Here is a 26,768-nt window from a genome sequence, read left to right as displayed (position 1 = left end):
ATATTAATAAAATATTTGCGATACTATTTTTACATTTCAAATTTGGAAAACTGCTATATTGTCCGTATCTTTCTGCACTTGCATCTCACACTGAACATGATGAGCTTTTTGTTTGCACTGTTCATTGAAATACACCTACTATACTTTGCATGGTGTCCTTAAGTAACATCCCCCTCCACCCCACCCATCCCCATCCCCCCATCAAGCCCACACTAGACATCACACGCAAGGGTGACATAACAAACTCCAGCCCTCTTCCGAAAGTTTCCTGCCCTGGCCCTATAGCCCTTACTACAGAGTTTTCCAAACTCAAATCATGGAAAGACTAATATAATTTTCCACCAGATCTGCAAACCTTGTATAATGTACTATTTGTCTTTCTAATGACTTACTTTTCAAAAATGTTAACTATGTATCATTCTTTTTTTTTAATTAAAAAAATTTTGGTTATACCGCATGGCACGTGGGATCTTAGTTCCCTGACCAGGGATTGAGCCCGCAGCCTATGCGATTGGAAGTGTGCAGTTTTAACCACTGCACCACTGAGGAAGTTCAAATTCCTATTTCTTATTACCTATGATAACATCTGTTGATAATGGCTGGAGCTGAGCGTGTGAGATTCATTAAATTATTCTCAACTTTTTGTGGTTTTGACCATTTTCAAAAAAACAAAACATGGAGAACTCCACCGTCCCGCTGCTTATCTCCACCTGCCCAGTCATTCCTCTTGTCTAACTCATCACAAGTGTCTGTCTTTCTCTCCAGCCCTCTAGCATCTATTCTCAGCTCCCACGGTCAGAGTGGGTGAGTGTGCGTGCTCAGTCATGTCTGACCTTTCGCGACCCCATGGCCTGCAGCCCGACAGTTTCCTCTATGCGTGGACTTCTCCAGGCAAGGGAGTGGGTTGCCATTCCCTTCTCCAGGGGATCTTCCTGACCCAGGGATCGAATCTGGGTCCCCCGCACTGCAGGCAGATTCTTTACTGTCTGAGCCACCAGGGGAGCCCAGTCCATCTCTTACCAGCCAGCATCTCCATCCCGTAACCAGAATCTTCCGAGGGCAGATGTCCAGGCATCGAGTCTGTCATTTCCTCAGAGGCTGGGGAAGGGTCTGGAGGCAGAACTCCACATGTTGACAGCACCTTCTGTCTGTCCCACCCTGCCATGGTCCCCAGGGACCCCCAGCCCTGCACACCCATACAGCAGGAAGCCTCCCCTTGGACTCTGGGAGGGTAGCTGTGCCAGGGGTCAGCGGGGGCTTGAGGGGCCTGGAGCCCTGGGTTTACCCCATACTGCACTTCCAAAGGCCAAGGACATGCCCCACTTCACAGATGTGGAAACTGAGGCTCAGAGGGATCCAGGTCTGGAGTCAAACTCAAATCTTCGCATTTCAATGACCTTCTCTTTTTTCTTTTTTTAAAAATTCTTTCCATTCTATTTACTTTTTGGCTGTGTGGCATATAGGACCTTAGTTTCCTGACCAGGGATTGGACCTGTGCCCCCTGCACTGGCAGCGTGGCGTCGTAACCACTGGGCCCCAGGGAAGACCCTCTGATGACCTTTGCTTCTCTCCACTCTGCCTCGCAAATCCCAGGGAATCCAGGCCAGAGAGGTGATGGCTGTGGGGACCTTAAGGAAGGTCGGATCAGAGACCTGACTCCCAGCCCAGAGGGCAGGGATGGCTACAGAAAGCACCCAGAACGCTGCACCCTTTCACGGTCAGACCAGACCAAGAAACAGCGGCCTGGAGACACCTTCTTGGCCGGGGCAGGTGCTCGGGAGACAGAGTGGGTCAGCCCGGGAGGGGACATGTTGGTTGCGGCGGTTCCAGGGCCCCCGTTTTGGGAGCTGCTCCATCTCTGAACGTTCAGCTGTGGGCGGCAGGATCAGCCCTTACCTGGGACGGTGACCTGGATGATATCCGGATCCTCTGGCTCAATTTTGATGGGTCTCAGCCCACCCAGCTCCCCGGAGGTTCCTGCGAAACGAGGAGGAGATGAGGGATCCAGTCAGGTGGGGGCATGAACTTGGCCCGGTAAGGTAGGTCACTCCTGAACACTCCCCTGTCTGGGACTCGTTAGTTGCGCCAGAGAAAGTCAAGTCAGCTTTGGTGTCTGATCTATAGACAGAGGCAATGTATAGACCTGGCCACTGAGTCCAGAATCGCCAAGGATGAGGAGGCAGTGGTAGAATCCTACACAAAGCCACCACATCCCACGTGCCCCTCCCCGGCCCCCAGCCTGCTCTGCAGCTGGGAAGGGGGGACAGTGGTGAGCAGAGGAAATTCCTTAGTCCTCCGGCAAAGACTGACGGCGGGAGGAGAAGGGGACGACAGAGGATGAGACGGCTGGATGGCATCACCGACTTGATGGACATGAGTCAGTAAACTCCAGGAGTTGGTGTCAGGGAGGCCTGGCGTGCTGCAGTCCAGGCAGTTGCAAAGAGTCAGACACCACTAAGCGACTGAACTGAACTGAACCGGGCTCACGGTTTGAGCCTGCTTCCTGCCCAAGGCACCCACTGCCCTAGACACACGCAGTGGGTTCCAGCTCCTCACCTGCCCCGCAGTCTTCGGAGAGACCGCTCTTGTCTGACCTGTGGGAAGGAAGTCGAGAAACGACATGGCATCAGCCCCCGTTCTCGCCCTTCAAGCAGTCAGGGGGCCTTGGCGGCTGCCAATCCAAAACACACCCCTGACTGCACCGGCTCCCACCCCAGCAAGACTCCCAGAGCCCTGTCACCCAGGACAAGAGTCTCCAGGCTGCCCTGGCCAAGGCCCTGCTCCCTCTCCTGGGGTGACCTTCCAGGCGCCCACCCTGCCCACCAGCTGGCCAGCTCTGAGGCCTGGGTCTGGCCAGTCTAGGAGCCCCACAGCTTAGCATGGGGCGGGGGTGTGATCAGGGCTTGCTGGGCGGGACTGAGAGCTGTAGGGACCAGCAGCCTGGAGGGGGTTTGGGGCCCTGGGGAAGGGGAAAGTGAAGCTGGGGAGGGCCCTGGGTTGGATGATTCGGTTCATTCACAGAGCACCGTCAGGGCAGAACCGGACCGGACGAGGAGACTCCAGGACAGATGGCCCATCCCTGGTGCCCAGGAGGCCAGGGCCTCCGTGGGGACATTGGTGAAGGGTGACCAGGCCATGAGTGGAGTGCAGGGCCCTGTGGCCACGCAGGGCAGACGCCGGTCTAGTCTGGGTGGCAGGGAAGGTTTCTTAGATCCCGAGGGGTGACGAGAGTCCTCTGAGTGGAAGAAAATCGGCGGAGTCTCTGTGCTCCTTCTGGGTCCCTGTAGAGTCTCCTGGGCCCGCACACGGTGTCTGTGTGGGACGGCCCCGTGCGGGGTGTCCAGGTGGAGGGAGCCGGCCTGTCCCTGCTCCTCCCCACAGAGCTGGGGTGGGGACGGCAGATGGCCTTACCGGGCGGTCCCAGCCAGATCCAGGACGGCAGCACGGGCCACCTCCGTAGAGGCGTCCTCTGGCGGGCTGGCCGGCTCCAGCTTCGTGGGGTCTTTGGTAAACTTGTTCCCTGGTGGGGAGAGCCAGGGAGGGGTAGGGCAGTCAGGGAGGAGGCTCACCAGCCTTCTTGGCCTGGGGGGCACCTGGGGGCAGTTGCTGGGGGGCGCCTCTCACGTGTGGCCTGGCCTCCGCCCCTCCCTGTGGTCTCCGTATCCAGCCGAGCTGGGAAGGGGTCCAGGGAGAGAGACCCCTCCTGGGACGAGGAGCAAGGATGGCAAGGATCTCAGAGGACTGGGCAGGAAGAAGAAGCTGGAAATGACTGCCCTGACTGCACATGTGCTACTGGGGCTCAGGAAGCCCTTGGGAAAGGGGCCAGTCTCCCCAAGGATGTACCACGGGACCACCCTCTACATTCAATTATTCCAGGAACCCAGAACACCAACCCAGAGGATGGACCTCTTACCATTTCACGGATGTGGAAACTGAGGCCCATATGACCTTGCCCGAGGTCACAAAGCTGGGGGGAGGTAGGGACCCTGATACACTGCACCCCAAGATGCAAGCTCCCTTTGCTGTGCCCAGCAGAGCCCACCTCTTCTTCGTGAGAGGCAAGAAGAGGTCCACCTCTTCTGGATGCAAAGACCCCGGAGCTCACTAGCTGGACTTCAGGGAAAAGAACGGAACCCACTTAGGAGACCACTGAAAACTAAAGTTTAAAATGCTAACAGCTGAGCAGAGGACCTCCCACACATTCGCATTTGAAAACATCTGGGGCTGGGTGTCCTCATAGTCTGTCTGCACCTGGGAGCTGGGGGCCCCCATGTCTGCCCCAGAATGCAGAAGCCACTACCAGGCTCCGTTCCCACCCCAGGGTCCAGTGTGATGGCAGCTCAGGCACTCAGGGGCATCAGCTTGGCGGCTTTAGAACGAACTGGACGGTCCCCACACATACCTGTGAAAATTCGCTCGTCGAACATCCTGGGGAGAGAGGAGAGACGGGCATGAGAGGGGAGCCGGGCTCGGGTCCCTTCTGTGACGGTCACTCTAGTCCCACATGCAGGCTGCAGCTGCAGACCTGGGCACCGGGCTGGCCACATATGGGGGCAGGAGAGGGCACGGTCCAGAAGAGCCAGATACCCGCCAACAGCCAGACACCCCAAACCATTTCTCCACAGTCAGGGGAGGCATTGATTGGCCAGGCCCTGGGGGGTCCCAGAGGGTCCAACCTATTCATCACGACACCCGGGGGTGTGGGGGAGCTTCCTACAGACCCCAGTTCTCCTTGGCCACAGTTGGAGATAACTCACACTTCTTTCCCACCAGCACTCCGCAGCTTTTACCCACCAACACCTGGGTCTCAGTGACAGGAGACCCCGATCCCCCAGCACAGGCCGGGCTAGTCCCAGATTGTAGCCTCGTATGGTGACGCATGGGACCCCTCAGGGGTGTCTCAGAAGCCTAAGGGACCCAAGCAGGGAGGGAGTCGGAAAAGACTTCCTGGAGTTAAGGATGAGGAGCTCAGGTGAGAGACCTGAGAGGTGGGCCAGGTAGAGACATAGGGGAGGGCTGGCAGTTCCACCAGAGGTGTCCCGTGGGAGGTGACCAGCCTGCAGCCCCGGCAGGTGATCTCTACCCATGGGCAAAGGGAGCCTCCAGGAGGGCATGGCACCCTTGGATCACTCCATCAGCACACAGAGAGTGGACTGCAGCGGGGATGGCTGATGGCCCAGGGGCCACGCAGGGACTCCTGAGTCATTCTGATAAGACACCTGGAATTCTTATTCCAGGAAACAAGGATGGAATAAAGGTCAGCAAGGCTAGCCGCCTGCCTCCAGGGCTGCTGTTCTCTCTGCTTTGCTCCCAGCCCCCACCAGGTGGCCCCCAGCAGACTGAGGAGTGTCACGCAGCTGGTCAGGGGACAGGGGTGCGGCTGCAGTACAGCCTGTGTGCCAAGGGGCGGCTGGACAAGGGGCCAGGGCCTGGGTACTAAGCTCAGGCTGCAGAGGTGACTTGGGACAAAGGAAGGGATGTGTGTGTGTGTTAGTGGCTCACTCGTGTCTGACACTTTGCAGCCCCATGGACTGTATAGCCCGCCAGGCTCCTCCGTCCATGGGATTCTCCAGGCAAGAACATTGGAGGTTGCCATGCCCCTCTACAGTGGAATCTTCCCAACCCAGGGGTTGAACCCAGGTCTCCCGCATTGCAGGTGGATTCTTTACCTTCTGAGCCACCAGGGAAGACCCCAAAAGGAAGGGATGTCCGAGTCGAAATACAACGGGACCCGATAGTGCCCAAGGCAGACCCAGAGGGAAATTCAAACAGAGGCAAAAAGGTTGGTGACACAAGGCAGAGCCTGGGTGGCCGGGGCAGTGAGCCTCGAAGCAAGGTAGATGCCTTCTCTTATTCTGAGAGGCCTCTGGCTCCTCCGATGCCCTGGAGGCTCATACTTGTCGGGGTCCCCCGAGGCTGAGCCGCAGCTGCAGGGAGGAATTCTGGGGACACCTGCCTTCTTCTCTGAACCACTTCCTCAGCCCCGCCCAGCGATGGGAGGCCGCCAGCGTTAATGGCAGTTTTATGATCTACGGTCACATTTACTTATCAGGGAGCACAGAGGAGGGGGCTCGAGACCTCGGCCTGCAGTTCCTGGTAGAACTGGAGGCGGCGGGCAGATGACAGGGAGAAGGTCTGACGTGGGAAGCCCCTAGGCCCCTTACTCACATCTATTTAGTCTCCAATCAGTGTTATGAGGCTTGAACAATCATCAGCCCCATTTTACAGATGAGGCAAGTGAGGCACGGAGCAGTTCAGTAACTTGCCCAAGGACACACAACTGGGAAATGGTAGGGCCATTCAAACCTAGGTTGTCAGCACTGATATGCTCAAGTGCTCTTCTATGTGGAGGGAGATGAGGTCAGGGAAAAGGCCTTGTGTTTGCTGAGCAGCTACTACAGGCCAGGTATGTTACGTCCACCTCCTCATTTTAGGATGAGAAAAACCTGAAAGGTGGGGCATCATTTAAAAAAAAAAATATTTATTTGGCTGGGCCGGACCTTAGTTGCGGCATGTGGGATCTTTAGTCGTGCCTGCAAATTCTTACCTGTGGCATGCGGGATCTAGTTCCCTGACCAAGGGTCCCCCTGCGTTGGGAACGCAGTGTCTTAGCCACTGGACTATGTCATTGGGGGGTGCGGGCACCATTATCTCTGTTTTTACAAATGAAGACACTGAGGCTTAGAAGAGAAGTGCTATTCAAGGTTATCACACAGAGTGCGATTTCAAGCCCGGTCTGCCTGAGTCCAAGCCTCTTCCTCCGGGAAGTCCCACAGGCTTGCTGCTCTGATGTCACCGAGTCTGCACCTGAAAACATGTTGTTTTGATTCTCCCAGGACTCATCACAGGAGTGACCATCATTCCTGGGGGCAGGTGAGGACTGTGCCTATTGTTTCCTGAGGTCCTCAGTAGAGCTCAGTGAAGGGCTCGGCCTTCAGGAGGCGCCTGGCAAATACTAGTGAAGGGTTAAACGAACTACAGCTTGGATACAGGGAGATGAAGGTGAGTCACAGCGAGGACGCAAATGCCATGGTCAGGCATGTAAAGGGTCACTGCAATGTCCTGCTGCTTTCTGCACCCCCCCTCTCGCTACCAGGAGTCAACTGAAGGCAAAGGACCCAGGCAGCAGCAAGAGAGATTTAAGCTAGACAACAGTAGGCACTTCCTGAAGGGTGCTTGATTTCAATTCACCTCCAGAGTGATTTATCAAGTGGGATCCCCGCCCCGGGGAAGGGGTTCAGAGGGCACAAGAGGCGGCTCAGAGGTGGTCCCACTGCCACCGTGTGATGGTGGGCTCCTGGGGGCACTGATGGGGGGAAGAAGCCACCTGCTGCCGGAGGGGTAAATTCTTTCTGAGTGAGGACAGGGGACGGCTTCCAGGCAGGAAAGGGAGCCTTGAAAGACAAGACAGGTGGGAAGGAGGGTGGGGAGCAGTGCCAGGGAGAGGGAAGGGTTTCAGCAAAGGGTGGAGACAGGTGAGGCAGCAGTAGCTCAGAGAACCAGGAGCGAAGGTGGAGAGAAAGCGAGGTGTGTATGGAGGTGGCTGACGGGTGACGGCCTGGCACCCTGGGAGCAGCCACATGGTGAAGGGTTCTGAGAGGGGGTCCCCCACTGTTAGAGCTGGCTTTCAGAGTCACCGCCCCCAGTGGTGGCGAGATGCCTGCCCAGCTCTGGGCCATGCTCAGCCTCCTCTGCTGGTGACCCCTCCTCCTCCCGACCCCAGCCTCTAACATGGGGATCCCAGGGTCCAATGTGGGCCCTCTTCTCTTCTCACCTCTATTTCTCTCCTCTGCCCTGTGATCCCTTCCTGGACCACACTGCCAACTCTCAAGATTTCTTATAGTTTTTTTTTTTTTTGGCCATGCCGCGCAGCATGAGGGATCTTAGTTCCCTGACCAGGGATTGAATCCAAGCCCCCTGCGCCAGGAACGTGAAGTCTTAACCACTGGACCTCCAGGGAAGCCTGCAACTCTCAGACTTCTATCTCCAACTCAGACCTGAGCTTCTGACCTCTCAGTGGGGCCTCTGAAAATTTCATCTCCTGAGCATCTCCAGGATGAACTCAAGCAGCCATGTGGGGGTGATCCTTCTTTCCTGCCCCCCACCTCATTTCCACGGTCCACCCACCAGCACACGCCATGGGCATCACCACTCAGATTCGATCCCCAATCCAGCCACTTCTCTCCCTCTGCGCATCATGCCAACCAGGCCTGAGGCCACAGCCACCAACTCACACCAGTCTCCCCCAGCAGCCAGGCTGGCATCCAGCAACCCCACAGAGGTCCTTCCCAAAGCTCCAGAACAATTCCACGCTCTCAAAGATAATCCCCACCCTCTGGAACCCCGGGTGTCTGGGCTGCTCACTGAGGTCAATTCTTTGGCCCAGATACTGCTCAGCTGGGTGCGGGTGGCCCTTCTCAGCCTCCAGGTCTGGCTTAACCGATGGGACCTTCAGAGGCCCCCTGACCACCTTCAACAGGTATTCAGCCCCCCTCCACCACCATTTTTCCTTTCTCCCAAGACCCTGTTTATTTCCTTTGCTCTAAGAAATCAGATGGCACGAGTCCAAATTTGGACAAGCACTTCCTTCCATCCATCCATCCATCCATCCATCCATCCATCTGTTCCACAGATAGGTATTGGCATCTCGCACATACCAGGGACTGCTGTGGGTGCTGGGCAATTGGCAACGAGCCACAGCCCCAGCTTACAGTCTAGCACATCAAACATGCAAGCAGGCATGTTGAGTCCACGCACACGGTGGGAGCATGTCCCCAGAGAGCTCCCGGAACAGATGCCTGGGAGGGGGCCGATGCAATCAGTGCCGCTGGAGGCAGGGGGCTGGACAGAATGGCCTCTGGCCCCCTCCCTTTCATCTCTAACTATTTAGGAGGAAGCATCCCAGGAAGTCTGGCCTTGCCTGGAGACGCAGGCTCTCAGGCTAGGCAGTGAGTTGAGCCGGATGTGAGAGCAAGGCCCCCTGCGGGAGTTGGGAGACAAGGTGGGGATCGGGGGTGGACGGGCGAGAGGCAGGTCTAGGCCTAGGAGGCAGGGGCTGCCATTCTGGAGCCCGTCGTGCCTGCCCTCTCCCACCCACCTGCACCAGGGAAACTGATCACCTGGAAGAGCAGGAAAGGCAGACAAACTACCAGCAGGCAGGGCCACCCAACGGGAAGCCAGAAGGCGAGAGGCTGGCCCACCCCACCCGAGCTCAGGGGGGCTCCCCTCTGAAGGCAGTTAAGGGCAAAGGCCTCCGCTCTCCTTCACTGTTGCTGTTCAGATATACAGTCATGTCCAACTCTTCTGTGACCCCACAGACTGTAGCCTGCCAGGCTCCTTTGTCCATGGGATTTCCCAGGCAAGAATACTGGAATGGGTTGCCCTTTTCTCCTCCAGGGGATCTTCCTGACCCAGAGATGGAACCTGCGTTCCTGCATTGGCAGTTGGATTCTTCACCACCGCACCACCGTGAAACCCTTGGGTCTTCTTTAGGGGCAGGAAAACACCTCTGAGAACTTAGCAAGGGCCCACTTGGGCCAAGCACTGTGCCTCCATTTTTCCATTTCATCTCAGAAGAGGCCAGAAGGAGGAGGCCGCACAACTGTCAGGGAATCCCTTCATTCACCCCAACCCCTTGTCACCGCTCCAGGGCCCCGCCTCATGCCTGTTGTTCCCCCCTGCCCCGCTCTGCCACCCCGGTACCTGAGCCCAGGCTCCGCTGCTCCCCGCCCCTACCTCTTAATGACAAAGTGGATGCTGTGTCGCTCCTCCAGGATCCGCTTCAGCTTGGGGACTCCATAGGTGCAGGGGCGCTTGAAAGGGATCTTGTCTGGGATGCCCACGATCTCCACGGCCTCTGGGTCGCAGGCGATCTTCCTATAGGGGACGGGGACCATGTGGTCCAGGCCCAGGGCTTCCGCTGGAAGGGCAACGGCAAGGCTGAACGCGGGACGGAGGCTGCAGGACATGCGGGGCCCCAGGGCCTGGTCACCACCACCTCCCACCTCCCAGGTACCAACCACTCTGGCCACACAGCAGCCAGAGGCGATCCTCCTGAAATATGTCACTCTGCCCTTTAAAAAATGCCCATAGTCTCCCATCTCACTCAGCAACAGCCAAAGTCCCACAAAGCTCTCTGTGACCAGAACCTCAGATCTTATCTCCCTCCTTTCACCACTCTCTGCTTGCTCGCCCTAGTCTCCCCAGCTTTCTTTTTTTTCTGTCATGTGAGATCTTAGTTCCCCGATCAGGAATTGGAGGGTGAAGTCTTAATCACTGGACCGCCAGGGAAGTCCCTCTGCAGCCTCCCTGTTGCTTCCGTAACACGCCAGGCACACACTCACCCCAGGGCCTTTGCACGTGCGCTTCGGTCTACTCAGACACTCTTCTCCCAGATTACAATAGCCTTCCTTCCCTCCCTCTCTCCATTCAAGCATCCTCTCAGCTGTCACCTTACCAGCCTAAAGCAGCCCCCTCCATCCCTCCCTAGCCCACCCTGCTTTGTTTTTCATCCCACATTTATCATAACCTGACGTTACAAACATATTTATCTGTGCGTTGGTTCACAGTCTGGGACAGAACTAGGGCAGGACACACAGTAGCTGTTCCTTGTGTATCTGGGAGTCAATGAGCGGCTTCAGGAAGCTTCCAGGCTCATACTGGGCTCTTGGCAAGATGCTTCCGGTCATACAGGTATGCCCTTTCCTCCAGGGAGGGGCCCAGTAGGCTGCTCACTCGTCAGTGACATAGATGAGAGGCCACTGGAAGCTGACAGCTTTGTCAACAGCAGTGTACATGGAATCTGAGCTTGGGAAGCGGTTCCTTGTTTTTTTCTTCCAGACCATTTGGTGTGGTCGTACCATTTCAGTCGCTCATACACCCCAGCTTCTCCTTTCTGCTCTCTTTTAGTATTTTAAAAATTTAATTAACTAATTCGTCTGCATCGGGTCCTAGTTGTGGCGCGCAGGATCTTTCCTTGTGATGCGTGGGCTCAGTAGTTGAGATGTATGGGCTTAGCTGCACCATGGCACGTGGGATCTTAGTCCCCCAACCAGGGATCGAACCCACGTTCCCTGAATTGCAAGGTGGATTCTTAACCACTGGGCCATCAGGGAAGTCTCTTAGCCCCTCCTTTCCATTTATTCTGTCACCCAGTGGTTTTGAATGCCTAGTGTGTGCTTTATGGTGCTATCATAGGGCCCCAAAGCCTGGAGACAAAGCTGGGCCGGGTGTCCACTTCACTCGTGCCTTGCCCAAGGGTGTCTCCAGCCTGTCCCAAGGCCCTGCCAGCTCCCCTCTGCCCCTCAAGCCACTCTCCATCCTGGCCTGGCTTCTTGGGTCACGCCAGGCTTCATCTGCATCCAGACAAGTGCCAGCCCAGACCTGGACTGTCTTTCCTGCCGTCAGCCACGCCGGGACCCAGGCAGGGCAGAGTCTCCATCCAGGACGCTCCCTGGGGCGCCGCCAAGCCTGTTTCTCTGTTGACGCAGCCCAGGTCTGTGTGGGCGGCTTTGGCAGCCAGATCCCACTGTGAAGATCACACTTGGCTTGCTGTCTAATTAAACCCTCGAAATCTCAGCAGTTGTCAAACCATTTCTCTGCCCCCCCCCCCCAACTGGTTCCCGAGCATCACCAGCCATCCCCCCAGCCTCGGCACTTGAGTGATGGGTTCTTGGGTTTTTCGAGTCCATGTGAATCCAACTCCGCTTGGGTTCACCTGACTTACTGGGCCTGTCCTGCCACCAGCCCGGACAGAGATCTGGTTTGCCGAAGCCCCAGCTGCTGACTGCTCAGAAGGGGAGGATGGAGCCCCCATGTACAATCCTTGGGCCCTTGTGTCATTTCACCCTCTCCTCAGAGGTAGAGACGTTGAGGCTTCCTGAAGGCTGGGGTCCCCTCATTCCTTTTCTGTTGTTTTCTGTTTGAAGCCCCAGCCCCATCACCAGCCCACTTCACCCGGAGTTGGGAGCTGAAACAGCCGGGGTGGGGACCAGGAACAAGATCTGCAAGTCCTGGGTCTGAGGGATGCTTCAGGTGTCCAGCCAACATCCCCACCTACCCAGAGGGTCTCCCAACACTCACAGAGGGGGCAGCTTCTCCCCTGGGGAGCCGAAGGGACAGCTCAGAGGGAGCCCTGGCCTGAAAAGGAACAAGGACTGAACCACTTCAACCCCAACACTCCTCCTTGGATTTGGCCACGGTGGTGGGCCCAGGTGCTGGCCTCGGGGACAGGCGCAACATTCTGGAAACATCCAGCACACACAACAGGCTAAAGACTGGCACCTGCTGTGCCTACGTGGTGAGGGCAGAACCCACCCACTGCAGATGGAGCCAGCCTTCACCAGCTACCCTCTCCCTGCTCCCCCATCCGGCTCACACCTGCCTGGGGAGGAAGGGGAGAAACTCAGGTGCTGACAGCCCTCTGCAGTACCCGTCCTTGCTCAGACCCACCCCAACCCACCAGCCCATCAAGCCCACGTGACTTAAGTCTCCCCACCCCCAGGGTGGATCAAAGAACACCTCCTCCAGGAAGCTGCCCCTGACTCCCCAAGCCTGGCTCTGAGTCATCTTCCCTTTCTAAAGCCCCCCACCCCTGCACGCTACTACACACCAGCACGTACTACCGTATACCACCGTGTACCACTGCAGACACATTGTTAGGCACCTGCTGAAGCACCTTGAGACCAGAACTGCTCTGAGTGCCTGGCACAAGGTCAGGGGCTCAAAACGCATGACTGAGAAGTGAGCCAACAGATCAATGAGTGAGAGCAAAAATGAAGGGAAGAAAGGGGGCTTCCCTGAACGTTCAGTGGTGAAGAATCCACCTGCAGTGCAGGAGACATGGGCTCAGTCTCTGATGCGGGAAGATCCCACACGCCTCGGGGCAACTAAGCCCGTGCCCCACAGCTACTGGGTCTGTGCCCTGGAGCCTGTGCTCGCAACAAGAGAAGCCCGCACACCACATCTAGAGAGCAGCCCCCGAGCCTCGCAACTAGAGCAAAGCCTGTGCAGCAGCAAAGACCCCGCACAGACAAACTAAATGCATGAAATTAACTTTTTTAAAAAAGGGAAGAAGCAAGTGTGGTATGTGATACAGTAAGGACACATGTGATCTTCAACTCTGGTGTGTGTGTGCGTGTGTGCGTGTGTGTTTGTGCGCGCGCGCGTATACTTAGTCGCTTCAGTTGTGTCCGACTCTCTGAGACCACTGTAGCCCGCCAGGCTTCTCTGTGATAATACTGGAGTGGGCTCCCATTTCTCCTCCAGGGGATCTCCCCGAACCCAGGGATCAAACCCGTATCTCCTGCGCCTCCTGCACTGGCAGGTGGATGCCTCGCTGGTGAGCCACCTGGGAATCCTTCTGGGAAATTGCCAAATCCCTGGAGGGGGTTGTGGGAACTGCAGATGGGTAGACAAGTCGGACAGAGGTGTGGGGACCCTGGGGACCCATTACTCGTGAATGGTGTCTGAAGTAGGGCTGCGGTCTTGGGGGACTGAACCCTTAACCTGGGGGGGTGTCTGTAACTACAGGGAGTTAGGGTCAGAATTAAAACAAGATGTAGGGCCCCCAGCTGGTATTCACAGAGAATTGCAGGGTTGCGTGGCGTGGAAAACACTGATTTCCGCTGTCAGAAGTGTTGTGAGCAGAGAAAGAGGGGTTTTTTTCAGCCAAGCAGCAGGGGAGAGGAGCTGGCCAGGTGGCTCAGCCGTCATGAATCCACCTGCCAAGCAGGAGACTCGGGTTTGATCCCCGGGTTGGGAAGATCCCCTGCAGGGGGAAATGGCAACCCACTCCAGTATTCTTGCCTGGAGAATCCCATGGACGGAGGAGCCTGGAGGGCTACAGTCCATGGGGCTGCAAAAGAGTCAGACACGACTTAGTGACTGAACAACAGCAAGGAGGGGAGGGAGGGCAGTGGAGCTGTCTTGATTTGGGGCTGGTCTGGTTACGGTGAGAAGGTCAAGGTTAGGGAAGACGGGGCAACTCCAGGGCACCTGGCAGGTGGCTGTGGACTCCCAGGGCAGTGCTCTCCCTGGCCCCACAGGTGCAGCAGTTCCCCCGGCCCCAGACCCTCCTCTCTGTCCCTGTAGCTCTGGGTGGTGCCCCCTCCCCCGGCCCCCTGCTTCGGTCTCCTTATGCAGAGGGACCACTCCCCGGGGGGCTGCACGATGCCGGTGAGTTCAGTGACATCACAGCTGCGAGCCTGCGTCACCTCACCCCACCCTGGCCAGGGCCACACTGCATCTGATCAGAGTGGGGCTCACAGGCAGAGCTCCACAGAGGCTGAGCCAGTCAGTGAGGGTGAGACTCGACTGCTGATGGGACAAAGGGGACCAGGTGTGGGAGGGGACTTGGGGATCCCAGGTCTCAGTGTGAGTTTACAGGTCTGGCCCCTGCCTCCGAGCCAACCAGTGGCTGCCCTGCACACTTGGCTGAAGCACCACCATGTGGAAGACCCCCGACCCTGGCCCTGGGTACCACCTGTGTCTGTGTCCTGGAATACCGTGAGCCGACATGTGCTCTGAGCCCGGCTCTGGCCTGGGTGCCGGGGACACCGAGGGGCCAGGGCTGCCCGGGCCCCTTACGGGGACAGATACAGACGTGGTACATCAAGCATGCAGCACGGAACAGAGAGGAAACCATCGGGGTTTAAGGGCCCAGACTGAGTTTTGAAGAACAAGTAAAGAGTCTCGTCTGAAAAACCTGCCAAGGGCTTGCCAGGCAGGGGGCACGCCAGGAAGGGGGCACAAATGAGGTGGTGGGACACAGCACAGTGCCACAGGGAACTTGTGGGCATGTGAGGCCGACAAACATTTTTCTGGATGGTCCCCTAGATGGGCAGTCGCCCCACCAGGCTTCCGGCCTGCCTCCCACAGGTGAGTCAAAGTCTGGGGCTATGCCATCAGTCCCGCCCCCACTACCTCGGGGAATCTGGAAGGGAAATATTGACACAACCACCCCCTCCCCAGACAGGAGATGACATTCGCGTTGACGGCGCGCGGGTACCAGCATATGGCTCCTGCTGTCATGTTGGGGAACACGAGTGATTGCCACATAATGAGCTGCTCAGCACGCTGCCGGGGCCACCCCGCGGCCTGCGCCGCCCACTCACCATATCTGCTGTTAAACAGGATCTGCACGCACTCCCGCAGGGTGTTGATGTCCTCGGTCTCCTTTATGAAGGCGTCCCATTTCTCTATCAAAACACAGGAGGGACAAGTGAGGCCCGTCCGAGCAGGGACCCCATGGTCTGGAGGCCGCTGGCCTCTGTCCACCCACTGCATGGGTGTGCGCAGTTTCTGGGGTCCTGCCTGACTCTGTGCGGCCCCATGGACTGCAGCATGCCAGGCCCCTCCGTCCACGGGATTCTCCAGGCAAGAATCTTGGAGTTGGTTACTACGCCCTCCTCCTCCAGGGGATCGTCCCGACCCAGGGATCGTCCCGACCCAGGGATTGTCCTGACCCAGGGATCGAACTCATGTCTCCTGCATTACAGGTGGATTCTTTACCCACTGAGCCACCTGGGAAGCCCCCAGTCTGCCCCATGGGCAGTGTGCATTATGCAGGCACAGCCAGTCCATCCCGGGCCTCTCCTGAGTCCCGACCTTCAAAACCTAACCGTCACGTCTGGTGCATCTGGGTTCTCACCCAGCTTTGGCCTTGTCGCTGTCCCCTCGAACCCGCAGCCCTGCTGGCCTCTCCCACAAAGCCAAAGTCTCTGCCTCAATTTAGCGTGAGTCACTAAAGAGATATTTGGTTCATTAAAATTATAAAAGGAACATCTTTAATTTATTAAGTGGTTATCTGGGCTAAGTACTTTATACATATGTAGCATCCTAGTCGGGGCTTCCCAGGTGGCGCTAGTGGTAAAGAACGCTCCTGCCAGTGTGGGAGATGTAGGAGACGCAGGTTCAATCCCTGGGTCGGGAAGATCCCCTGGAGGAGGGCATGGCAACACACTCCAGTATTCTTGCCTGGAGAATCCCACGGACAGAGAAGCCTGGCTGCAGGCTGCAGCCCATGGGGTTGCAAACAGCTGGACATGACAGAAGCAATTTAGCACGTAGTATCCTAATTAATCCCTCAGAACAATTTGTAAACATAGATAGTAAACGCAGCATTATTTCCATTTTGTATGTGGGAAAACTGAGTCTCAGAGAGGCTGAGTAACTTGTCTGAGATCACCCCACTAGTACCTGGTTTCTTAACGAACCTCTCACCAAAGTGAGGCTGAGACCTCCACAAGGCAAAGTTGTTGCAAAGGCTTACTTCATCCTCTTCTTTTTGGTATAAATGAATCCCACATTTTCCTGTCCCCTATACTGCGTGGTCCTTAAAAAATGTGTTCACAGGACTTCCCTGGTGGTCCAGGGGCTAAGACTCTGGACTCGCAAAGTAGGGGGCCTGGGGTTGATCCCTGGTCGGGGAACCAGATCCCACAAGCCACAACTAAGAGTTCACGAGCCCCAACTGAAGATCCTGCGTGCCGCAATGAAGACTCGCAGAGCCGAACAAACAAATAAATATATTCTTAAGAAGCCTCTCCCTTGCTTGAAAGGGCTGGAATTAAAACAAAAAATATCTATCCATCTGGCCACATATTTCTTGGACACCTGTTCTTTCACGAGGTGGAGTTTATTTCCTCTCTCTCCGTTTTGAGTATGAACTGGATGAAGTTCTTGGCTTCTTTTTTTTTATGGCCATGCCATGCAGCTTTCAGGATCTTAGTTCCCTGACCAGGGACTGAAGCTGCACCCCTGCAGCGGAAGCATAGAGTCCTAACCACTGGACCGCCAGGAAAGTCCCAAATTCCTGGCTTCTAATGGGTAGAACTGGAGAAGGCAATGGCACCCCACTCCAGTGTTCTTGCCTGGAGAATCCCAGGGACGGGAGGGCCTGGTGGGCTGCCGTCCATGGGGTCACACAGAGTCGGACACGACTGAGCGACTTCACTTTCACTTTTCACTTTCATGCATTGGAGAAGGAAATGGCAATCCACTCCAGTGTTCTTGCCTGGAGAATCCCAGGGACGGAGGAGCCTGGTGGGCTGCCGTCCATGGGGTCGCACAGAGTCGGACACGACTGAACGACTTCACTTTCACTTTTCACTTTCATGCACTGGAGAAGGAAATGGCAACCCACTCCAGTGTTCTTGCCTGGAGAATCCCAGGCATGGGGGAGCCTGGTGGGCTGCCGTCCACGGGGTCGCACAGAGTCAGACACGACTGAAGCGACTTAGCAGCAGCGATGGGTAGAACATGGCAGAAGTGACAAGTGATTTCTGAGGCTGGATCATAAAAGATGTGTGGCTCCCTCCTTACTCTCTCAGATCACCAATTCCAGGAAGCCAGCTGCCACATTGTGAGGGTACTCAAGCAGCCTGTAGAGGCCCACGTAGTAAGGAATACGAATCCTGCCAACAGCCACATGGTCGAGCTTGAGGTGGATCCTCCAGCCCCAACTGAGCCTTCAGATGATCACAGCCCCAGCTGACGTCTTGATCAACAGCCTCATGAGAGATACCAAAACCATAGGTGCCTGGCTACACTGCTCCTGAATTCCTGACCCACAGAAACCATAAGGCATCAAGGCCTGGCGTTTTAAATTTTGGGGCAATTTGTTACGCAGCACTGGGTAACTATTACATATTGGTTTTATGCACAAGTCCCTTGTGCAGTGCTGGTCCTCCTACCTCTCACAAAGACTCAGGGGACACACATCCATGTCGGGAAGCACCACCCCAGTCCTGGATCCCCACTCTGGACAGGGTGCTGCCACGGGCACTGTCCTACCTGACTTGTCATGGACGATGGAGAAGAGGATCCGCTTAGAGGCATGGACATTCTGAATGAGAGGACCGCCAGGACCAGTGGGCTTCTGTCCTGGACAAGGGAGCGGAAAGGTACAGGTTCAAGGTGGGCCCTAAGAGGGGTTCCCCTAGATCTGGCCTGGGTGCACAGGTCGGGGCTCTGGGGTAACATTTCCCCCACAAGTGAGAACCCAGAACTGAGCCCCATGATCAAGAACTCAAGGCAGCTTCGCTGACCAGAGGCCTGAGACATTCGGTAGCAGAGTCTGCTCTCTGGATGGCACACAGAGAAAGGCAGAATCCCAGGTCACCTTTTACAGGTGGGGACACTTGTTTCAGGCATATAAGCCCTGTCCTCCTGCTCAGCCCACATGTCTGTGGAGGGGAGGGTGGACTCCCTTTTTCTCCTTCTCGTAACTTATAAGCACCCACTCTGTGCCAAGCATTGCACTCAGGGCTGTAGCACAGTGGTTCTCAAACTTGAGCACGCACTGGAGCCACCTGGCACACTTGTCAGTTTGCAGGTGGCTGGGCCCCACCCCTAGCGTGCTGGATTCAGCAGGCCTGCGGCTGGGCCCGAGAATGCGCACTGCCAGCGTGCTCTACCATTTCTTCACGACGACAACCCAGCTGGACAGGTACTCTCAGCATCTCCATTTTACAGAGGAGGAGACTGAGGCTCAGAGAGGCAGAGATTTGCCCTGGGACACACAGCCACTATGTCGAGGGGCCAAAATAAGGATACAGGTCTCTCTCATGCCCAGTTCTCCCTTATGTTTCCAGTACCCCTAATTCCACACTGGGTATGCAGTAGGTGCTCATCAAATGCAAGGACCTGATTGGTATGCCTACTCCCCCCCTCCAGAGACTCCCTCGGGGATCCTCTTGGGCATCTCTTGTCCCAAGTCACAGATGACTGGGCGTAGGCTGGGGTCTGACTGAGTCCAAGCCAGGATGCCAGCTGCCCCACCCCAGCCCCTGGCTCTGAGACGCCTCCTGTAGCCCTGAGCACCCCGACCTCCCCTGGGAAGCTGCCCCTGCAGGAGTGACCTCTGTCCCACTCCCAGACTCAGGAGCCCCGGAAGCAGCTTACCACAGCAGTCCGGGAAGTCCTGGGCAGCGGGGGCCTTGGGCTCCGGCCCGGGCCGGCCGAGGCCCAGGTCACTGGGGCCAAGTGGGCAGGCGGGCGCCTCCTGCTTGAGCTCCCGCACGGTGTGGTTGGGGAGGGCCGTGCTGTACAGGAAGCTGGCCACGGACGAGGAGGTGGCGGTGGGGGGCAGGTCCTGAGGTGGCCCCTTGGGGGTCTGGCCGTGCAGGCCACAGTCCCGAGCCCCCTTGGCTAGCAGAGAGACGCCATTCAGCTCCACCAGGGCCTTTGAGTCCCGCCCGCCATCCTCGAGCGGCCTGGGTGAAGCAAAGGACACGTGATGGCCGTGCACCCCTGTCCAGCCCGGGCTACGTCTGCCCCCAGCCCTCCCTGCAGAGAGCACGTCAGCCTGTGAGGCACACGGGATGGGAGCGAATCCCCATTTACAGGCGGGGGTGCAGGCCTGGGCGGGGGTGTGACATGTGCAGGGCCCCATGCCTGGGCTCTCCCCGAGAACCACCCATCGCATCCTTTCAGCTGCAGCCAATCGGCTTTCATCTCCTAACGCATCCTTCCTTCCTGGCCGCGGTGCCCTAGCCCCGATGGGTGACTCAGGCTGCTTCCCGGCTGACCCGGCGATCGGTACCCTCCCCCGCCCACCAGCCCCTAATGGAACCCTTGCTTGACAACCCCAAGGAGCACCACGATGTGGCTTCCCGCCTCCACACAGGCTGTTCCTGATACCTGCGGGGCTGCCGCTGCTATTTCTTCCCCAGCTGAGCCTCTCTACACACAGACGTCCCTGGGGAAGACTTCTGTGACCACACCTGGCTCGGAGCATGCTCTGTGCTTGCGTTTCTGCCTCACTCCTGCCATCAGACTGGAAGCTCTTACAAGCAGGGTCCCCGGTTGGGAATCTGAAGTCCCCTCCCCTCCAGCCGGGCCAGTGGCCGCAGCACGGAAGCAAGTCATCGTCCGGCCCAGCCCCCACGGTCCGGTCACTGGCTCTCGGCCACTCCCGGGCCGGCGGCCTCACTCACCTCTTGAGCTTGAAGCGGATCCGGTGGCTGTGCTCCAGGATGGCCATGAGGGCCTTGGGGTCGTACTCGGCCGGCCTCCGGAAGGCCAGGCCCTCGGGCAGCCCCTGCACGGCCAGCAGCCCCGGCTCCCGGAGCAGCCGCTCGTAGGGCAGCGGCACCACGCTGGCCCTGCCCAGGGCCTCACCTGTGGGCACGGGGGGTGGAGGAGAGAGGCCTGATGAGAGGGCAGCCAGGACGGGGCGGGGGCCGGGTACGCCCCAGAGCTGGGGCTGTGCTGAGCCACTCCCTACGGTGCCGGGCCCCCAGGAGACTGGACCCCACAGGCCCCTTCGCCTGCCAACCTCACACAGACTGACCCCCCTGCAGGTGGAGCAGGCGGGGGCTGTGGACGGCCCCCCTGCGGCCGAGGGCCACGGCTGCCCATCAACAGGGTCTCCTGGCTCCCCTGCCACTCTCTTCTCCGGGCATCTGGGTGGAAGGGAAAGCAGGGCCAGGGGCTCAGGCAGGAGGTGAGGAGGGGGCGGTGAGAGACAGAGAACACCCAGAGGAAGGGCAACTGCCGGAGGGAGGAAGGAGAAAGGATGAGAGAGGGGAGGGCAGGGGAGGAAGAGAGGGATGGAGAGGAAGCGAGAGACAGAACAGACAGACAGGCTGAGAAGATGGGCAAGAGCTTCCCTGGTGGGCCCGTGGTTAAGACTCCACACTCCCTATGCAGGGGCGCAAGTACCCCCCTACCCTGGCTGGGGTACTAAGTAAGATCCCACACTCCACATGCTGTGGCCACAAAAAAAAGATGGTGAGCACGAGGGAAGCGGGGAAGGAAGGGGGTGGCCAAGGGGCGTGGGCTCATGGGCTTCTGCCACCCCCCACCAGCAGCCAGAGGGCTTCCCAGGTGGCGCTAGTGGTAAAGAACCCGCCTGCCAATGCAGGAGACGTAAGAGGTGCAGGCTCGATCCCTGGGTCGGGAAAATCCCCTGGAGGAGGAAATGGCAGCCCACTCCAGTATTCCTGCCTGGAGGATCCCATGGACAGAGGAGCCTGCTGGGCTACAGTCTGTGTGTGTGTGTGTGTGCCGAGTCGCTTCAGTTATGTCCGACTCTTTGCAACCTGTGGACTATGGCCTGCCAGGCTCCTATGTCCTTGGGTTTCTCCAGGGAAGAATACTAGAGTGGGCTGCCCTAATCTCCGCCAGGGGAACTTCCCAACTCAGGGATCGAACCCGAATCTCCTATGTCTCTTGCACTGCATGCGGGTTCTTTACCACTGGTGCCACCTGGGAAGCCCAGGGGGCTAAGGTCCATGGGGTTGCAAAGAGTCGGACACGGCTGAAGCGACTGATGCACGCACCAGGAGCCAGAAGGAAGCTCTGTCCCTAGTAGCCACACCTGACTCTGCCTGAAGCAGGCAGGCAGAGTCGGGGTACAGTGAGCAGGGGCGCAGGGGCTCTGGGCATGTGCCCTGTATCTGGCAAGAGTGTCTGCAGTGAAACAGCCCTCCACGCGTGACCAGTCCTCCCATCCCAGGGGGCCCGCGTGCCCACCAGGGCCTCCAGACCCTGACTCTTCTTGGTTTCCTTCTACTGACATCTAGAGTCCAGCAGGGTTTCCCCACTTGCCCAGACCTCTGCTCCAGAAAGCCAAAGGCTACAGGAGGGGAAGGAATAACGCACAGGAGAAATAATGGGGGGGGCCCTTAGAGATGGAAGGGACCCGCCTGAGATCACCCAGGGAGCGTGGAGGTCACCACTGGGCCGGATACCTGGCGGCAACCTGACATGTCCTGAGGGAGGCCAGGCCTGCTCATCCCTTCCCCTTATCCCACTCCAGGGGAACGACTTGGATGGCCAGTTAGCCTTCATTCAGTCATTCAACAAACACCCTCTGGGCTCCTGCTGTTGCTGGGTTCTGAAACTGCAGGCTAAGAACAGCAGAAAGTACAGGCAAGTCCCGGATCCTGGAGAGCAGCTGGGCAAGGCCACAAGGCCCAGTGGTGCCCACAGGGCACCCTAACCCAGCTCGGAGCTGGGGCCTTCCTGGAGCTGAGCCTCAGAGAGCAATGCCGTGTCCACCAGACAGAGGGGAGGGCAGGCCCGACAGGCGCAGCAGAGCAAAGGTGAGGAGGTGTGAAATGAAGCCGCAGTGAGTGGGAGAAGAGGAAGGGGGTCAGAAGGGCTGGAGGGGGGGTTGGCGGGCTGGGGCGGGGGCTGATGCCACGCCCAGGGTGACGGGGAGCCCAAGAAGGGAGCAGAGGAAAGAGCTCTGTGGTCAGGCCTGTGCTTTAGGAAGATGCCTGGCACAGGGCAGGTGGGGGAGCGGTAGGGAGCTGGAGGTTAGATCAGGGCAGGGATGGTGGTTCAAGGAAATGGGGCTGGGCTTGGAGATCCATGCCTGGGGATGCAGAATGGGAGGGAGCTGGGGGGTGAAGGGGAGAAGGCCCCCACGCCTTGAGGTTTTGCCCACGGCCTGCAATGGCGGGAGCGGGGCCTCCTCAGCTGGAGAGGGTGGGGCCGGGGGCTCCCACCCACCTGGGGGCCCCAAATGGAATGAGGAAGGATCTTACTATAAAGAACATCAAACACCTCCTCTACCATCTTCCGCAGAAGGTACACGTCCGAGCCATGTTCCAGGGCAGACCGTGGGACGTTCCGGCCGCCACCCTCACCCCGTGGCACCTTCTTGGGGTGCTCTGCCTCCGGCTCCTTCCACGGGGGCCCTCCTGCAGGACACAGAGCATGTGAGGCCGTGGTGAGTTCTCATCTCACCACCAGCCCAGTGAGCGGGGATGTCCCTGGCTTGGGTTGAGTCCTGCAGCTGGGCACGCAACACGGAGTGCCCACGGAGGAATGAATGAAGGATTAATGAGTGAGTGAGGTCTGCCCCAGCCACCCTGCCTAGGGCCAGGCTGGTCATCTGAGTGCCCAGTGCCCAGCACAGGGCCCTCATCCCTGCTTACCTCTAACTCACCGGCTGACCCTGGGTAAGTCCCTTCCCTCTCCGGGCCTCAGTCTGTCAGCTCTCATCCAGGAGACTAGCTGGCCTGGGGCAAAACTGGGGTTCAACGAATGTCTGGTCCAGCACCCCTTTCTGTCTTAACCAGTCGAGGTCCTACCTCTCTGCTCTGCCAAATGGGGAGATGATGGGGACCCCAGCAGGAGGCTGAAGGGGGCTGTGAAGCACTTCATGCCAGGCTGGGCCAGGGTGGGGGCCTGGGAGCGTAGGGAGGATGCTAGAAACTTCGTTGGAAAGAGAATGAGAGGAGGGCCCGGGGGCCCCCCCTCTCAGCTTGGAGTCTGCTCTCCTTGGGGACCTGTGAAGCTTGAAATAAACCAGCCAAGTTCCCGGCGCTATAAATAGCGGCTCTGCCCGGCTCTGGGAAGCCAGGTGCACCTTCCCCAGGCTCTGCGCTGGCTCCCAGCCTGGCCCACTAGGGCCAGACCCTGCCACTGCCCACCCTGCCCAGGCCCAGGTCTCCCGCCCAAGCCTGGAGAGGGGACAAGCTCTGAGAGCCGGGTGGGAGAGGGGTTTGGCTGGGGAAGCAGCTGGACCCTAGTAAGGATACTATGATGTGTCCCAGCACCGGGGGTCAGCCTTCCCAGAAATGGCTAACCCCAGAGTCCAGGACCTGGGGTTGGGTAATGAAAGGGCTACTGACAGCGAGGAAAACAATGGCTGGCGTTTACTGGGCATGAACTACGTGCCCGGCAGTGTTCTAGGTGCTTGCCATGTATTATCCGTTTAATCCTCAGCTTGACCCAGGAGAGGGTAGTACCGTGGTCCCCTTTCACAGATGAGGAGACTAAGGCCCAGCAGGTGGCAGGGCTGGGACGCGGCCCCAGGCGTCTGGCTCCAGGGCCTGCTCTTAGCCCCAAGAACTCTGAGTCTCCCAAACCACGGGCTTGCATGCCCATGTGGGTTCTAACCTCCCAAGAGGGGAAGCCAACCCCCCTCCCTGGGGAGCTCACCACCAAGCTGGGGCACCAGGCGTGCAGATGGAAGTTGTGGGCACAGGAGGAGTGCATGGAGTGGGCTTGGGGCAGCCACAGCCTGGGCGCTGGGTGGAGGGGCATGGATGAGGCCGGGAGGGGTGTGAGTCTGAAGGATGGGGGGCATCTGCCAGGCACAGGGGGTGGGAGGGCCTGTCAGGAGGGGGGAACAGGAGGGACGGAGGTGTCGGTGAGCAGGGACACGCACGGAGCCGGGGGTGTGCGCTTGGGCGCCAGGGATGCAGGGAGGAGAGAACACAGAGGCCCGGCCTGCTTCTGAGGAGCCCTGGAGGCCCAGGCGGCACTGGAGAGTTGGGGGCTTCAGAGTGACCCCTCTGGGTGGAGGCTACTGGCTCACAGCTCGGAGGGCTCATCTCTTCCGGGAGCAACAGGGGCCCTTAGCAGGGGTCCCAGGGGGTGCACAGGCTGCACCCCCCATTTAGAAAGGGCAGACCCCACCTCCATCACCCGTTGGCTGCGTTTCACACCCCCACCACTGTCCCCAGATACGTTCACTGCATCTCATGTTCTCATCTGTAGACTGGGGGCAACTGTCCCCTGGGCCCACTGGGAACAGCAGAGAGCTCCAGCGCCCAGCACTCTTCATCACTTCATCCCTCACTGCTCCCGTTTCTAGAGCATTCTCTACGTGCGGGACGAGTCCCCAGTCACTTCATCCCCAGGGGCCTCCAGGAGGCGGTTCCAAGATTCTGTTACCATGACAGGGTCAGCACCAGCCTCCCAGGGCTGATGTCAGGATGAAGGAGTTAGTGCTTCAAGGGTGTTGCACGCAGCAGGCGCTCAATAACTATTAGCCGAGCACGTGGACTCAGTCCCCGTGTCAGGGATGCACAGGAATGGGGCCACAGCGCTGGGCCTCAGTGTCCCCTTCTGTCCCTGAGCGGATGGAGGCGGCCGCGTCTGGACCACCCGGGGCTGGGTCGGCTTGTCTCTCTTGCCCGAGGGACTGCAGTGTGATTCCACCGCGACAATGCCACGTTGGGAAGCCTGCACCCACCCTGCTTGCCCCGTGTCTCCCCCGACACAGGACGGTCACCTGGCGTTGTGTCAGGGACCCAGTGAGGTGCCAGCTCTCCCGTCCTCCAGGACGGTGGGCCCCGGCCCTCTGGAGCCCCGAGTACTCACGGCAGAACCTGAGGAAGTCTGACTGCAGCTCCTTGCGTGCGTTCAGGAATATTCTCCCCTTTTCGGTGCCGACCACGAAGGCGCTCTCATCATGCACGGCGACGCAGGCCACCTCGGCATTCAGCTTGGAGAGCGCTGAGCACTGCGTGGGGAGCAGGGATGTGAGCCCGGGAAAGGGCCCCCAACTCCGGACACCCCCTGGGCCAGCTTTGGGGGGATGAGAGCTGAGGCCCCAGCTGCCTGAGATCCCCCCTGCAGCTCAACGTCTTGGGTCTTAGATGCTGCAGTGGGAATTAATGAATGACCCCCATAGAGCTTGGCCAAGGTCAGGGGAAGAGGACAAGGTTATGGTTTCTGGAGGAGGACAAAGGCACACAAGGTCTGTGTCCCACCCTCAGGCCCTCCTGCTCTGGGTGGGCTTCTGGCCTCAGGCCTGGCCCCAGCCCAGAGGCAATCCTGTCCTGGGCTCTAAGTCCCCGATGAGGAGGTGGGACGGGTCCTAGGAGAATCAAGGCTAGATTTAGGCTTTAATCCTGCACCAGCTTCTTTCTAAAAGACATGCCCTCCTCTGGGCCTCAGTTTCTCAGTCTATAAAATGGAGACAAACCATCCAGCTCCCAGAGGTCCAATGGCCTTGTACTGGGGATTCAGTGGGGCCTGGCTGGTGGGAATGAATCTCTAAATCAGGGCAGCCAGTGCAGGGATGAGGCAAAGAGGTTCTTTCTACAGCCCCAGAGTTGAGACTGGTGGGCCTAGGGCACAGGAAGTCCTAACACGGAGGCCCTGCAACCAAGACCACCAGCATCTCAGGCCTCTGACCCACCTCACTGGGAAAGCCTACCGGCAAAGCTCGTGGCATGCAGTAGTCAGTCAGTCAGTTCAGTCACTCAGTCGTGTCCGACTCTTTGCAACCCCATGGACTGCGGTACACCAGGCTTCCCTGTCCGTCATCAACTCCCGCAACTTGCTCAAACTCACGTCCATTGAATCGGTGATGCCATCCAACCATCTCATCCTTGATCACCCCCTTCTCCTTCTGCCCTCAATCTTTCCCACCATCAAGGTCTTTTCCAATGAGTCAATTCTTTGCATCAGATGGCCAAAGTCCTGGAGCTTTAGCTTCAGCATCAGTCCCTCCAATGAATATTCAGGACTGATTTCCTAGCGACTTAGCAGCAGCAGCAGCGTCTGATAGTGTCGGTTTTTATCTCAGTTAGCGCTCTGTGGACAGTCAGAAGTCTGGCTTCTAATCACAATTCCACTGCTATGTGATCTAAGCCAGGTTCTAGATTTAAGAGCCTAGATCTGATAGATAGAGTGCCTGATGAACTATGGAATGAGGTTCGTGACATTGTACAGGAGACAGGGATCAAGACCATCCCCATGGAAAAGAAATGCAAAAAAGCAAAATGGCTGTCTGGGGAGGCCTTACAAATAGCTGTGAAAAGAAGAGAGGCAAAAAGCAAAGGAGAAAAGGAAAGATATAAGCACCTGAATGCAGAATTCCAGAGAATAGCAAGAAGAGATAAGAAAGCCTTCTTCAGTGATCAACGCAAAGAAATAGAGGAAAAGAACAGAATGGGAAAGACTAGAGATCTCTCCAAGAAAATTAGAGATACCAAGGGAACATTTCATGCAAAGATGGGCTCGATAAAGGACAGAAATGATATGGACCTAACAGAAGCAGAAGATATTAAGAAGAG

At 57.8% G+C, this 26,768-nt stretch overlaps 1 protein-coding gene across 1 annotated transcript in view; it reads right to left on the bottom strand.

The window, feature by feature from the left end:
• GTF2IRD1 (GTF2I repeat domain containing 1) overlaps positions 1–26,768 on the bottom strand; it is a 116,357-nt gene that overhangs the window by 46,671 nt on the left and 42,918 nt on the right. Inside the window, exons 3-14 of the mRNA XM_068967282.1 lie at positions 25,066–25,207; positions 22,497–22,652; positions 19,938–20,121; positions 18,904–19,214; positions 17,794–17,883; positions 15,114–15,197; positions 9,736–9,919; positions 4,403–4,428; positions 3,412–3,520; positions 2,557–2,594; positions 1,897–1,977; positions 1,021–1,110 (exon numbers count right to left, since the gene is read on the bottom strand). Of these exons, the coding sequence (XP_068823383.1) occupies positions 1,021–1,110; positions 1,897–1,977; positions 2,557–2,594; positions 3,412–3,520; positions 4,403–4,428; positions 9,736–9,919; positions 15,114–15,197; positions 17,794–17,883; positions 18,904–19,214; positions 19,938–20,121; positions 22,497–22,652; positions 25,066–25,207 (1,495 nt within the window). The remainder of the gene's footprint in view (positions 1–1,020; positions 1,111–1,896; positions 1,978–2,556; positions 2,595–3,411; positions 3,521–4,402; positions 4,429–9,735; positions 9,920–15,113; positions 15,198–17,793; positions 17,884–18,903; positions 19,215–19,937; positions 20,122–22,496; positions 22,653–25,065; positions 25,208–26,768) is intronic.

Source organism: Capricornis sumatraensis, chromosome 3, assembly GCF_032405125.1.
Source record: "Capricornis sumatraensis isolate serow.1 chromosome 3, serow.2, whole genome shotgun sequence".
NCBI lineage: Eukaryota > Metazoa > Chordata > Mammalia > Artiodactyla > Bovidae > Capricornis > Capricornis sumatraensis.
The sequence above is the reverse complement of the archived record's forward strand: the minus strand, read 5'-3'. Positions and strand labels throughout refer to the sequence as shown.